Genomic DNA, 14,788 nt, shown 5'->3' on the forward strand with positions numbered 1-14,788 from the left:
AAACTTACTGCATCTGAGACACAGAAGCCAAGTAAATCACTGGACTCTTTCACTCTATGACTGCTGGTAGAGAACTGTGCATAGAAAAACTACTGTAGTTGATCTGGTAGGAACACAAGCCCTAAATGGAGGTCTTCATTCAGGTCAAGCTTTGGCAAATTCTAATCCTTCTCAGGTGACATTACATGTATTCAACCACATCCAGTTGATCTCTTCAAATATTTTCCTTCCTCTCCTCCTTAAGCCTTCCAGAGCGTGTTTAAGTAGCACAGACTAATGTTATTTTTACCCAATGAGCCTCATGTTACATCAGGCTCAATACACAGCAGTTTCACTTAGTTACTGCTTGGAAAGCTGTTAGAGAAAAGCCCTCTTCCAAAGCTGAAATAAACCCCTACATATTGATGCCACTGCTAATTACAATAACTGAAATAAAAGTTGAAAGCAGTAAGACTTTTTCCAGAAGTCTGATGAAAGAGTTAAATTAAAGAGTTCTCAAATATAGCATCAGCAAGCTGACAACAATATCCCAGAGCAAGCACCATCTCAGGAATATCCACTGTGCCCGAGAGAGATTTACATCACCCCCAGATTTACAACAAAATGAGGGAGACCAGAGTTAGGTCTAGTATCTTAATTATTACATTCACAGTGCACTCTTTGGTATCTGTAAATATTTGAGTGAAGAAAAATGGGGGAGCAAGGAACTTGTGAGATGAAAAATCACCAGGACATAGAATCCCATTTTTTATGACAACCAGAGCCACTGCTAGATACCAAGAATTTTCTCTGGGATGATTTTAGTATTCCAACAACACTAAGGGGATTGTAACTGTGCATGATTCTGTCACTTATCCTAAGGATTCCTAAAGGGAATGAATTGTCCGTTTCCTCTCCACAGCTGGCTATTACTAAAAAGAAAAAAGCAGGCTCAAGCCAGGTACCCAATATATTTCCAAACTATCTTTCATAGAATGGCTGAAGTTAGAAGGAATTTCTGGAGGTGAAAAGAACCATTTGGTCCAATTACCCTATTCAAGTAGGGCCAGACAAATGCAGCTGCCCAGGACCACATGTGGATGACTTTTGACTATCTCCAAGGACAGAGACTCCACAACCTCTCTGGACAGCACATATCAGTCCTCAGTCACCTGCACTGTAAAAAAGTATTTCCTGATGTTCAGAGGGTACCTTCTGTGTTTCAGTTTGTGCTCATTGATTCTTGTTCTGTCACTGAGCACCAGGCAAGAGCCTGACCCTGACCTAATTGCAGCCTCCCTTTCAGGTACTTTGATGAGAACCCCTTTGTGCCTTCTCTGGGCTGAACAGTCCCAGCTCTCTCAACCTTTCCTCGCAGGAGAGATGCTCCAGTCCCTTAATCATCTTTGTGCTCCTTTGCTGAACTCTCTCTAGTGCTGAGGAGCCCAGAGAAGGACACAGCATTCAGCTGTGCTTCACCATGGCTGATAAGGGGGAATGATCCCTGCTGGCAATCCAGAACACCAGGAGCCTTCCTTGCAGCAGGGGAACATTGCTGACTCATGGTCAGCACAGCACCCACCATGTCCCCCAGGGCCCTTTCTGCCAAGCTCCTTTCCTGCTGATTGCCCCCCAGCTTCCAGTGATGTCTGGGCTTGCTCTTTCCCCGGCGCAGGGCTTTGAATGTCTTGTTGAACTTTGTGAGGTTTCTTTTGATTTCTCCAGCTTGTTGATGTCCCCTGGATTTGGAGTATTTTCCAGAATACTGCTGGCACAAGATGCAAATAACAAGATATTTTTAGCAGAAGAACAGACAGTATAATCCTCTTCTTGTACTCAAAGCTGAGAAAAACTAGATTCCCTTTGACACAATACACAAGTCTCTGTCTTGGGTTGCAGAGACCATGCAAAAGAGATGGATAGAGCATGTACAACACAAATGCAGAATAACAAAAAAAATGGTCTTTCTTGCTCAAAGAGATATGGATGAGGCTGAACACTAATCTGAAATGGAGAAAATAATTTTTTTTCTGCAAGTACATGCCCTCAGCACAGAGGGGATACATAATCCAGGGAATATGGCTGAATCTGAGAATCAAAACTACAGATCAGATACCCAACCTTGTCTGCCAATAAAAAGATTATTCTATGCCTCTTCTTCCTCTCCATGTGCCAGTTTTGTTTACCTGACTCCTTCAAAAGGAGTATATATATTTTTAGTACTCCACATGTGTACAGCACTAGACTAGGTGTTCTACAAGATCTGTTTACCTAAATATAAGATTTTGCAGATTTTCTTCTCAGTTTCACACCACACATTTTGCATCAAAGTCATAGTTGCTACTTCTATAAGAATCTCCATCAAAAAAACCAAACCAACTACAAAAAAAAAAAAAACAGAGTAAAGTGGAGTCAAAGTAAGCTTTACAGAAAACAAAAAAAAGGAACTTTAAACACTACAAAAAATATTGGAGATCCCTCTCATTTTAATTCCTAACTACAGCCATAAGCATCTCCTAAAACTGAATTCCAAAACAACTTTGAAGGTCACAGACAAAATTCAGCAAACTCCGTGACTAATAAAAGAATTATGATAACTACTTGTAATTCTGCAGTTCCATTATAGCTAAAAAGATAAATCATGACCCAGCGTCATCTCAGCATTAGCAAGATGCTGCATTCCAGCATACTGCAATAGTGCTGTAAGAGAGTTGGAAACAAAAGCACCTGTCTAGAAGCACCACTTCAATTAGATGCTGACATTATTTACATCCCTACTGCCATAACATTTCACACTGAATGTAAATGTTATGTTAGCATTTACAGAAAAGAGAAATTTATTTTCTGTTACTATTTTTATGGATGTATATAAATATGATGAGTATGTATATGAACATACACATGAACATACGAACCACAAGCTTTACACATAGGAAGACTAACAAAACAGATAGATTGGCTTCTGACATCCTGAAGGTACCCTCTTACCAGGGAGACAGAATTCCCAACACTGAACCATGTCAGGTAAAACCAAACCTATAATGTATAATAGTGACTGTACCCATGTACAATCAATATCTGCTGAACAACTTAAAAAAGACCAAGACAGATGCATGCAGGCCAGACATATTTTACACAGCCCAGGAAAGAAACTTAAGTTGAAGAACTGTCCTGCTGCCACAGGACTACATCACAACAGCAAAGGCACTGTTGCCTTTGCTACAAAAGGTGCCTTCCCTCAGATGTCCCTTAGAGAGTCAGCTTTCCTAGCGCTCAACAAAGCAGGGGAGAGAACACTGACCATTTTGGAGAAGATAGGAGAGCAAATTTAGAGGTAGAACCCCCTCCTGAGAATGTCCCCGGTGAAAGTACAACACATAACCTGATGCCAACTAATTAATAAGCAAGTGCTCTCTGAAATGCTCTTCAGGTTTAGGTTTCTTGCAAGACTGAAACATCTCAGATCAAAGGCTAGTTGTAAGTATTGCAAAATAACTACTAAAAGCTTTATTAAAACTGAAACCAGCAGCTGCGGTGTTGTGCTGTGAACAGAACCTCGTGTGCAAAGTGATTGTGCCAGCGTACAGCTACTCTTGCTGAGTCAAAACTGAACCCATGCCCATCGCATTATTAGTGTGCATTGTGTAAAATGAGGTGTGAAACAAGTCTGAACTAGCTCACATGAAGGGTCAAAGAACATGCCTGCTATGGGAAGGGAATCCAGGACAGATTTCTGATTTCTGCTCTGGTGACTTTAGTTCAGAGGCTGTCATGTCAGCAGGATCAGCACTGCAGGGCCTCAGCTCAGCTGGGATGCTCAAGTACCACCTCAATATAGATAAAGCAAAAGATGATGGAACTTTAGTGCCCATTCAAGAGAGTCACAGCCACATGCTTGGCAGTGGAAACACTGTCTAAGTTGGAAGGTTTATAATAAAAACATATGGTACCTACTAAAATTTTTGAGTAATTCCAGAAAGAAGAGCAAATCAGTAACATCTATCTTTAATAAGCACAGCTGCTGTTTCAGTTGTTTCCATCTTGCCCATAATGTTTTGGTATGGATGTGATGGGTGTTGTCAGTGCTGCTATACACGTGCAGATTAATCTGTGCATGCACAACAGCCATTTGTCTGATGTGGCCAGTTTGGGGTTTTTCTGGTATTCCAAAGGTGGCAACCATACGCTGAGAAGACCATACATTACTGCAGAGTATATGCTTGTGTGCAACATATTTCAGCCAGCATTTCAACTCAAAAAAGAAAATAATGTGCTTGGATCAGGAAGTTTTTATTTTATGGCAGCACAGCAATTCTCTAACACAAATACACTTGTCCCTTTGCAGTGTAAAAGCAGTGCAAGTCTTCCAAGATAAAAAGGCACAAACACTGTCTTCATTTCTGCACATGGTCTACTTTGGAGTTAGTGCTCATGCAACTGTCCAATGATTAAAAAAAAAAACCCTAAAAGCCAACATCACAAACATTACTTATCTTCCATGTCCCTTCCTCCACCTCGCTACATCTATGTTTGGGTCCGGTTTTCATCACAATGGAGAAAATCTTGACCACACTCACAAAAAAATAGACAAAATTTTCTGTAAGGTAAATTTGAGACTCAGTCCCTAAATGATATGCTTTTGATTATTTTTAGATTTAAATCCTAGAGAGAAAAAATATTTTTACAAACAGAAAATCACAGTAAAAGTACTTTCATTTTTGGTTCTGCGTTTATTGAACATGAGATTTGCCATTATCCTTATCAAATCACACACATAATTCCACTGAAAGTGTGGAGGTGGGGAGGGTGGTGTTTGAAACAAAATTACAGAACTGCATACCTCTTCTAAATATTCTGTGTGTAACTTGCAATTGCTTACATTTCCCTAGTTACATTCTTATGGCCATCCCATAAAATCAACAAAAAAAGAAGGAATGGAGACAACATTTCCTCACAGAAGGACAAAATCTTAGAGATACATCAAGTACTTGGCTCTACTGAAATTTGTATTTCAAAAAGAAATACATAACAGATTAATTACTGAAACAAAGAACATGAAAGGGTTTTGTACTTCTCACCAGATTTTAACAGATGGGATCTTTAAAACCACCCATCGATCACATAATCAAGGTACCTCAAATACTAATTACTTCTCTGCTTTCCCATAAAAATTAATCTCTTCCCCACATTATAGTTCTATTCCTTTTTTTGATATCCTTTTGCACTTCACAGTTTGCACATTCAAGTCCACAAACAAGAGGAAACTTCAGAAAATTTAACTGCCAATCTTTCATATGCTGTCCCCTAAAAAAATTTAAGCTTAAATTTGAATTAAATAACAAGCACTTGCATCAAAAGATAAGATTAAAGTAGAGCTATACAAGTTCACTGGAGTGCTTCATTCAAGGGTATTTAGGTAGAAACACAAGGATGAGACAGTGCCATCTCTACACATCCAGAAGATGCTAGCAGCTGCTCCATGGACCACAGTTAGACAGACAAAGGTCAGAGATGTGTGCAGCTCTTTGAAACCAAAGTGCTAAGAAATAGAAATCCCAAAGTAAGGGCATACAACTAAAGTCTCTAATCATTTCAGGCTCAGAGGAAAATCTACAGAGGAAAATATGATATTCCATCATTTCACAGGAGTTACGCTTGTCATCTCCATTCCATGTTCAGAACACAGGTTTCACACCAATTAGGTATTTTGAAATAGCATTATGTATAAATACCAATTTATTTTAATTCCTCCATCCCACCCACCCCCTCCACTGTAGCAACCTCATCAGAAAGGTGACATTAGAGTATCGGCAAACTTATGCTTTCACTCTTGCCTTTCCTGTGCTTGACACTGTGTTGTATCACCATCTGCCTTTTTGCGGCAAACACTGCAGAGACCACCACCCTGATCCATTTCAACTTAATTTCTCCTCAGAGTTTTGAAAAGTATTAGCAAAAATGGACAGGAGCCACACACAGAGAGAGTAGAGTGGCACAGCTGGAATTCAAGTCAGACTTAGAAGTGACCTTACTGCCCACAGATATGCAAGACTCAACAAGTGTAACACTGAAGTCTGATCAGTAAGTGGTCTTCATGGGTGGAGCTGCCTGGACAAAGCCATTGAGTAGGCAGGAAAGAGAGCTCTGCATCTGCCCTATGGTGCTCACCAGCAGCAAGATCCAACTGACGCTTCAACACCTCCCTTCCTAAGATGTCTTAGTTAGAATCCAAGTATTAAAATGTGATACCAAGTCTATTCCATCTTTACACCAAAAATTACTTGGGAACAGGTTTAAACCCACCACTGCTGTCCCAAAAAGTGATAGATTTACTCCTCTTGCACAAAATTTCTTTGCAGCACACTGACACCAAAGCACAACATCTGCTAAACACGTACTACAAATACGAGTATACAAACCATGGCAGCACCTAATTTCAGTTTCTAAAGCAGTCCATGATGAAAGGATCAAGCTGTTACACTTGTGCATTACCAACAGCCAATACTTATGAAGTCATGCTCTTCAATAAGAAAAGGATTAGCAAATACTTGGAGCCTAGACAAATACAGAAGGTTCTCCAATCGTGCCTGAACAAAACTTAGAGGTGGAAAGAAACGGCATGCTTGAGGAACTGAATTTATTAAAAAATAACGTGAAATTAAATCAATCTCTAATACAGGAGAGATAAGAACTTTCAGGGACTGTATCTGTTAAAGTTAAGAGTTGCACCAACATTTAATTTTAATATAGGTAGTGGATCCTTTCTCATTGAGGGCTGATTTCAGTTTAGTTCAGGGGCTAACACTGAAGACATGTACAGCTGAACTACATTTCAATTACAGATAAAGGAAATTAAGTAATTTTATATTTATTTAGCTAGAGGTATGCTTTATCTGATCAAAGGCAGGCATCTACCATGGGATGAGTTAAACTGCACAACAGTTTGATGGACTGCACCAACTAGGTCAATCATAAAACAGATAGACCTTCATGTTCCAGATAGTTACCTGTAGTCACGTGAATCCCACCCCAGAATTCAAAATCAAGGATGCATTTTTGGAAAGGATGTTATGGTAAGTTATAAGCTTTCAAGTTGCAGATATGGTAAGTTGGGCAATGTTTTCAGCCTGTGATGATTTGCAGGTTTGACTAGACAATCCCTCTAGTTAGCTTAAGGTTTTGGTATTAAAAAAAAGCTAGATTATCAGAAAAGAAATGCAGGCCTCAGTGGGGTAGTCAGTCTTGGCAGAAAGAGCAAGAGAAAGACAAAACCCAACAGAAAACAGCCCTTTATTTCTTTATTCTTTGAATTTTAATAGTAAACACCTCTCCCACTTTCTACCTTTTAAATAATTTCATATTTTCCATATTGTTAAAGGCAGTTTATGTAAACAACACCATTCTAACATTAACATAGTAATTATGCTGGCCTGTATATTGTAAATGACACATTGAATTGGGAAACTGCATTCTTGCTTTTATCATCATAATGTCCCCATATCACTTTCAGTATCTGTCACACATTTTGAGTTGCTTTAGTGAAAGTTTTCAGCCAAGCCTTAGAAAATCCCTTCCATCCCCCAAAAGGGGAAAATATACAGTTAAGACAAGTTTATCAAGCATACAAATCTAAGCTCTTCATCATAGTGTAAATCTTACAGCAGGTTTGAACATGAAAGATCAGACTTCAAGGTCTGATCAGGCACACCCATCTAGCCCAGCATCCTAAACCCAACTGACCCATAATGGGACCTAAAGGGATGGATACAGGCAAGGAAAAGCACACACAACTCAACACTGTGCCAGAACATGTCCCCCAATTCTAGCTTCCCCAGTAACGGGTCTTGGGACACCCAAAGGTCCCAAATGCACAGGACCTGCCCCAAGATGTCGTGCCCAGGCTCCACTGGCTAAAGAGTCACGTACATACCAAGCCCAGAAGTAAATCTTATAAAGGAGCACTAAAAACCAACTTTGGGAAGTTGAATCAAACACCTAACCTTAGATGTCTCTGTTGACAGTGAATCCTTGTCTTGGTGCTTTGAGCATTCTCCTGCAAATCTTCACAATCTGTTGGAGCATTGCTTATCCTCAGTAACGCTGACTGCATCATTAGCTAGTTCAGTATTCAGTTATTCACACAAATTTTGATTTCTGTCACAGTAATAAGTGTAAATAGCCAAAGGTTTAAAAGTTGTAACTTTTCAATGGTTACAGAGTTAGGGTATTCTATTGCTGTAGTACCAATGTATGTATAAAGAATGATCAGTAATTATCCTAAGTACAGGTCAGAGGAACAGAAGCTATGTTCCAAAGCATTTCTCCCGACCACGAGTGCCTGGAAAATTACCACTTGTGTTACACAACTCAGTTCTTTCACAGGTTCTGTTACAACTGCTTAATGTCACACCTGAGGGAAAAAAAGTATCTCAAAGTACTGCTTCCACATAGAATTTTAAGTCTTAACCTGCAGATAAAAAAGTTAACTGTCCTTCAAACATAACATTTCAGCCTCAGAGAGGAGGATAGCTAATAACAGCTAGAATAGTTGGATAATGCTAGACATTAAAAGTCATGTAGTATGACTTTTTCTGAGAAAAATTACTCTTTAGGAGCTAGTACAGTCCTTGTAAAAGTAGATGTGGTATTTATTTCAGTCAAGTATATCCAACAGAGTTTATTTTTCCCTAATGCTTAAATCATCTATCTTTCCCAAAGCTTGACCATACAATCCACCTGAGACAGGTTCCAAGATTATCCCAGGTAAATACCTTGTTAGGAAAGATAAATCACAGTCCCCAATATCCTAGCAGGTTTTTCTTCTAGTTGAAAATCCATGTAACAATTTCCTATAATAAAACAGGTTTGTAGTCAGGATTCCCATCTTATATTAAGATGATAAAAATTTAATTGACATAATTTTGAACCCAGCAAATGTGCCCCTCCATATATTCATATTCTTCAATAAATTCTGTGCACAAAGCTATGCTGAGGTCTGAGAAACACTTGGGAAATTTCCTGTCCCAGGTACTCCTCCTGTTTCCACCTGTGGATATTTTGCCATCACCACTGTCACTCATTAGTCACTCATTGCCACAGGTATTCCACTTTTATGTACCTCTAACACAGAGTGTAAGCATCTAGGAGATAAGTATTCACCTTAGCCTTCATGACACTCCATGAATAGGAATCAAATGTAAAGACACAGGTTTTGAGTACTTGGATACTGTGGTTTTACAGCCACAGGTTTTGAGTACTTGGATATAAACAACTTCTGGTTTAACTATGCGAATGTGTCCCATTCACATTTTTTATTACTCCAACATTGGTCTTACAAACTGTAGAGAGCCTCTCTGTAGACTCTTGAGTTTCCCCATCAATGCAGGCACTGACTGCTATCATATTGACTTTTTTCCCCTTAGGGAATTTTGTTAGGATCTGATGTTTGACGGCTGTTTATCATGATGCCTATATTCTCTTCTGTCAAAACTTTTGCAGAATACCATCATTCCTCCCCGAGGGTCTTCATTTCTATGTACCCCCATTTTGACTTGTGGTACTCTTTGGAAAAGTTGTTTTCATTACATCTCAAAGGGAAAAACCACTGGTCTTTCACGTACCCTGTGATATTCAGTGAAATGCTAAGATGTGAAGCTGCCCATCTTATAATGACTGCTAAAGAGAAATCTGAAAAATAAATATAAATCTTCATTGAAGAAGGCTTACAAGAGAAACAAAAAGTCAAGTTATAGAATTCAAGAAGAAAAGGAAAGATTAGACTAAACCAGCTGTGATATTACACCACTGGGCTTTCAGCTAGGTAAGCCTTAAATGGCTTTTCAAATATCTTCTGCAGGAAAGGCAAAAAGGCCTTAATTCTGCTCAGGGCAGTGACTTCCAAAAGGAGAATTTGGTGAGGTGTTTTAAGGAAAGTAAGGTTCTGTTCTGACCAACTATGCAAAGCAATATTCTAATGAGCTGAAAAAGTAACTAAGAGCAGCAGTGGAATAAGTAGAGCCTGTTGATTATTACATATTTATCAGAAAAAAAATTTAGTGAAGTGACAATAACTAACAAAATGCAAATCAATGCAAGGTAGGAACCACTTTCTAAACCTTATTTTATTATTCTGCTTTTACTGCAATGTTGCAAGCCTTGATTTGGGAAAGGGTTGCAAGCAGACTGTGAATGAGGAATCCTGGGAACATCTCCCCAAATTTACTTAAGTCTTCTTTAATAGAGTATTCTACACCAGCAACAAATCCAAGCAAAAGCCAATACAGGCATATACACTTAAAGTTTATTGTACATTTAGCTGCTTTAAAAAATCAGCTATACATGATATTTGCCCATAATTCCAGACTGAATGTAATTGACTCCTACCACACAAGAGACTTAATCTATGCCAAAAATTGTATTTCATTAATAAAATGATATTATGGAGCATCTGAGATCATGTAACAGACAAAACAGAATGCCAGAGAACTTTTAACTGCCAGTACCCCACAGTGACTGCCTGATTATTTGCAGATGGGATATGGAAAAATTGTGAAATTATTGGAATTTTGAGTCCTGTACGAAAGCATTACTTCAGACTAGATGTGTCATGGCAAATACCTATTATAATTTGAATACATTCTTAGATTGTGCTTTCTGTGCTTAGAACTAACTATGCTTTCTTCTTTATACTTATTAACTGAAAAAGACTGCATTCTTCAACGCCCAAAACAAAACCCATAGGTGACAGCACAAAATAGAGCCAGTAAGTCAACTGTCAATACTGATCGTATTTATCCAATAATTAAACTAAAAACTAATTTAAATCAATCTCCTTTGGAAAAGCCAACTGTTCAACAAGCACAACAATTGGTCTAGGATCAATCAGTGAACATGAGATCAATTAAAACCAGCTTAAGTTTTTGTAAGAGGACAATTCACACAACTTGAGTTAGATGTCTATTCATTTCAGTACTCCCACAATGCAGCCCTTAAGCTCTGTTGTAAAGCAGAAATACCACTATCACCCTCCGCTGTCTAGCCAGCACTCTAAGTAGTTCCACATTTAATTAAAGACACAGTATAGCCTTTGTTAGCACAGATAGTCTGGTCACTTTAAAGGACTGCTATCGTTTTAGCCACACACACACATAAATTAAACTCTGGAAACCATCAAAACCAAACTGCCTAACAATTTTATTTGCACCTACTCTGAAAGTGATATATGCACAAAAGTGCAAACTATTTTCTTCTCACAGTTTTATTACTATTTGTAGCAGCTTAACACTGGAGATGTTAAGTCCCTCCACTTCCAAATAATACCACTAAAAGTGCAATTCTTTCAGAAATTTCTCAACAGCTTGAGCCACTTGATTTTTCAGCGAACTTTAGAAATGTGAAGAGGATGCATGGCCAAGAAAATAATAGCAAAAGGGATAGAAAATAATAATTCGGAATATGTGAATAATGAAACGTTTTATAATAAGGCGAACCTCCCCACCGCTCAAAAAAAGAAACCAAAACAAAAAAAAAAAAAAAAAAAAAAAAAAAAAGTAAAAAAGAAACAGACGAAGCCTCGGCCAGGCTGCCAGCCGGAAGGCGCTGCAGTAACCTCTCCGTCCACACGGGAGCTGTACTGGCATATTGCACCGCTCCGGCTCAAGGCTCCGGCATCCCGACATCAGCGTTTAGGGAAACCGATGAAGCCCCAACGCACCGTTTATGTCTTTTCCTCCAAGGGATCTGCACGTTTTCAGCAAAGCTGGCGGCACAGAACTGCCCCGGGCGCTGGGCACGGCGCGGTGCTCTCCGCCGCCGCGGCTCTCCCGGCGGACAAGCCCCGCGGGAGCGGCACGGCGGTACCGGAGGATGGAGGGGAGAAGCCGCCTTTCTGCCTCGGAAACGTCCACGGAAAGCAGCTTCCAAGTCCGTCCCGTGGACACGCCACTCTAACTGCGCGAGCTAACGCGATCCCAGCCAGCCGCGAGCCGCTGGAGCAGGAGCGACGGCGACTTCAGCGATGTCCCCTGCCCGCCGCGGGCAGCTCCCAGCGACACCCCGGCTCCACCGGCCACGGGGGAGGACACGCCGTGGGGGCCGGGGGCCGTGCGCCTAACGCTCGGCATTCTCGTCCCCGGCTGCCCCGGGCTCCAGCCGGTCCCCTCCCATCGGAGGTCACGTCCACGCCGCTCCTCCCGCTCCCGGCTCGACCTCCGCACAGGACGGCGGCGAGCAGCCCCGCGGAGCGGTCCCCGGGCCGGCACGGCCCCGCGCCCCCGGCTCGCCCCCGCTGCCGCCCCACGTGCCCGCCCGGTGCCCGCGGAGCCGGAGCGCGGCTCACCTGCCGGAGAGCTGCCCTTCCCCGCGGGCGCTCCCTCCCGCGGCTGGCCCGGCCGGCGTCCCGGGTGAGCAGCCGGCGCCACTCACCTCTTTTGCTGCGTCTCCAGCGGCCGGGCTGGCAGTGGCCGTAATCCATGCAGTTCAGGATGACCAAGGCAAAGGAGAAGAGGCGAAACTGCATCCTGGGCCGCTGGGGTGGGCAGCCTCCTCCGGCGGCAGTGAGGGACGGCGAGGCCGGCGGCGTGTGGGGCGAGGAGGGGCCGGCGGAGGGTCGCGGGGCAGCGGCTGCCGCTGGGGACCGCAAGAGTTTACACGCTTCTCGCCGCCCTTCTCGGGCGCTGCGAACTCACCGCCGCTTCCAGCATCTCCCCTGTGCTGCGGGGAGAGAGAGGTGAAAAGCTTGGACCCGGGCTCTCCTGGTCCTCCACTGCTCTGGCTCTCCCCAAAAACAAACAGACAGAGAAAAATCACAACCCGTGTCGGGGCAGGAGCGGGACCGCGGAGCGAAGTCACCGAGAGCCCCAAGCCCGTCCCACGGCGGAGAGCGAGCGCTGCCGCCGGCCCCGCGCTCCCCGGGACGGGCTGTCAGCCGGGGCACAGCGCTATTTATCCCGGCGCGGGGCGCTCCCCGCCCACAGGCGCTCAGGTCGCGGCACGGCGGGGCGAAGCCGTCCCCCCCTTCCTCCCGTGGCGCGGCCCCACGGCCGCCCCGTCCCGCAGCCGGGTCCCGAGCGCGGCTCCGCGCCGCGGGCAGCCCCACGCGGGCCGGCGGCGGCCGCCGGGACGCGGGCTCGGCGGGGCGGGCGGCGGGGGCTCCCGGGCACATGCAGGCGGCGCCCGCGCCGGGCCCCGGCCGCCCGCCTCCGCCCGCTCGCCTTTTATGCGGCGCGGCGGGGGGCGCGGGTGGCGGGGCCGTGCGGGCTCCGCGGGGATGCGCGGCGGCGGCGCGGGGCCCGGTACGTGGGTGGTGCCGGGCCCCGGCCCTCCCGCCGCACGGCCCTGGCGCCGCCCGCCCCGGCCCGCGCCCCCGCCTCCGCCGGGCCCTAACGCCGGCCGGCCCGAGAGCCGCTGATGCTTGCGCCTGGAGGCTCTTCCTCGGCGGGCTTCTCCCTCTCCCCGCAAAGTCTCCTCGTCCTTTCTCTTTCTCTGCCCTGCTCACAGCCTGGGGAAACCTAGTCCTCCTCACTTCTCGCACCGCTCTTTCTCTCTTTTTTTTTTATTTTTCCTTTCCTTTCCCTTAACTTCTTGCTAACTATGTGTTTCAAACCTGGATTTAAGACCTTGATTGATTTATTCTGCCCACAAGGGGTGCCTTGGTACTGACTTAGTAAAGTCTGATCTCACACATTTCGAAGTGTCTTCTTTGAAACACCACTTCCATTGTCTTGCCAAGATGACTCTGGAAGTCCTTAAGTGTGACTTCAGTAAGTGATTTGTACTTGTTTCTAGCCAAATCTCTACTTGGCAAAGGTATTGTAAAGTTAGTAAAATGGGAATCCCAATAGTACAGATAAGGAAGGCTGAAACGAGGGAAACCAAGAGTTTCCAAGTGTATTTAGTTTTGATACAGGAAGATCTGTTAATTCTTCATAGCATCCACTAGACTGTGCCATTTATTTCTCTGCTCTTCACTCACAGCCTGTTCCCCAGCCAGGTATGGACAGACTGTGGCTCTTTGCTTGTGGTTCTCATCCCGTTGTGCCTGACCTAATGAACCCTGTAGGACCTGGGGCTCTGTGAAGCAGGTGCAAAAGCTGGGAGGCAGTGTGGATCTGGCGCAGCTGGTGCAAAGCCAGGTCTAATAAACCCAGCTAGACCCAGCATAGGTCTGTGCTGGGTGTTTGTGCTCCTCCTTCTTGCCCCCTCCCCCCAAACCCTGCACCAATACCTGAGCTGCCTCGTGATGGAGCCAGCTAAGTTCTCACAAAAGCAGATGTACTCTTTCCACAGCGGAGCTGGCCTTAGAAAGAGCATAGCTGCGTTCATGTGGCACTGTGCCTGAGCTAATATGCCGTGTTAGATCCAAGCTGGTTTTTCATCCATGACCTGAACAATCTAACCATAGATAAGTGAAGTCTGACTATATGGTGTTTGCCATACCATCCTGAGACCTCAGAATTTTTGACTGCATTTATTGTATAATATTCCTCTGGAGCAGAGAAGGATCAGTATCATCAGTTTCCATACTGAAGACTGGCTTACAAAGACAGTAAATTACTTGCCTGAAATCAAAAGGGGCATATGAGACTGTGTCCTGAATTTCCCAAGTTCTCAGATATTTCTGTAATCCCTGTGCTGCCCTTTTTATATTTTTCTAGTGTAGAATAGTAGCACTACACTAGTTTAATCACTAGTATAAATTACAAAGATTTTTTTAAAGTCACATTCCAGTAGGGATTGAGTTCATCCTCAGCAATTTTGCAGAAGATACCAAGCTGAGTGATGCAGGTGACACACCTGAAGGATGGGATCC

At 43.7% G+C, this 14,788-nt stretch overlaps 1 protein-coding gene across 3 annotated transcripts in view; it reads right to left on the reverse strand.

Annotated features, from left to right (window-relative positions):
- Nucleotides 1-12,980, reverse strand: part of RSPO2 (R-spondin 2) — a 104,154-nt gene extending 91,174 nt beyond the window's left edge. For all 3 annotated transcript variants that reach the window (XM_030967915.1, XM_030967908.1, XM_030967923.1), the window contains exon 1: nucleotides 12,403-12,980. In XM_030967915.1, coding sequence (XP_030823775.1) covers nucleotides 12,403-12,496 — 94 coding nt within the window. In that variant the 5' untranslated portion in view covers nucleotides 12,497-12,980. The remainder of the gene's footprint in view (nucleotides 1-12,402) is intronic.
- Between the last annotated feature and the right edge of the window lie 1,808 nt (nucleotides 12,981-14,788).

This window comes from Camarhynchus parvulus, chromosome 2 (genome assembly GCF_901933205.1).
Source record: "Camarhynchus parvulus chromosome 2, STF_HiC, whole genome shotgun sequence".
NCBI lineage: Eukaryota > Metazoa > Chordata > Aves > Passeriformes > Thraupidae > Camarhynchus > Camarhynchus parvulus.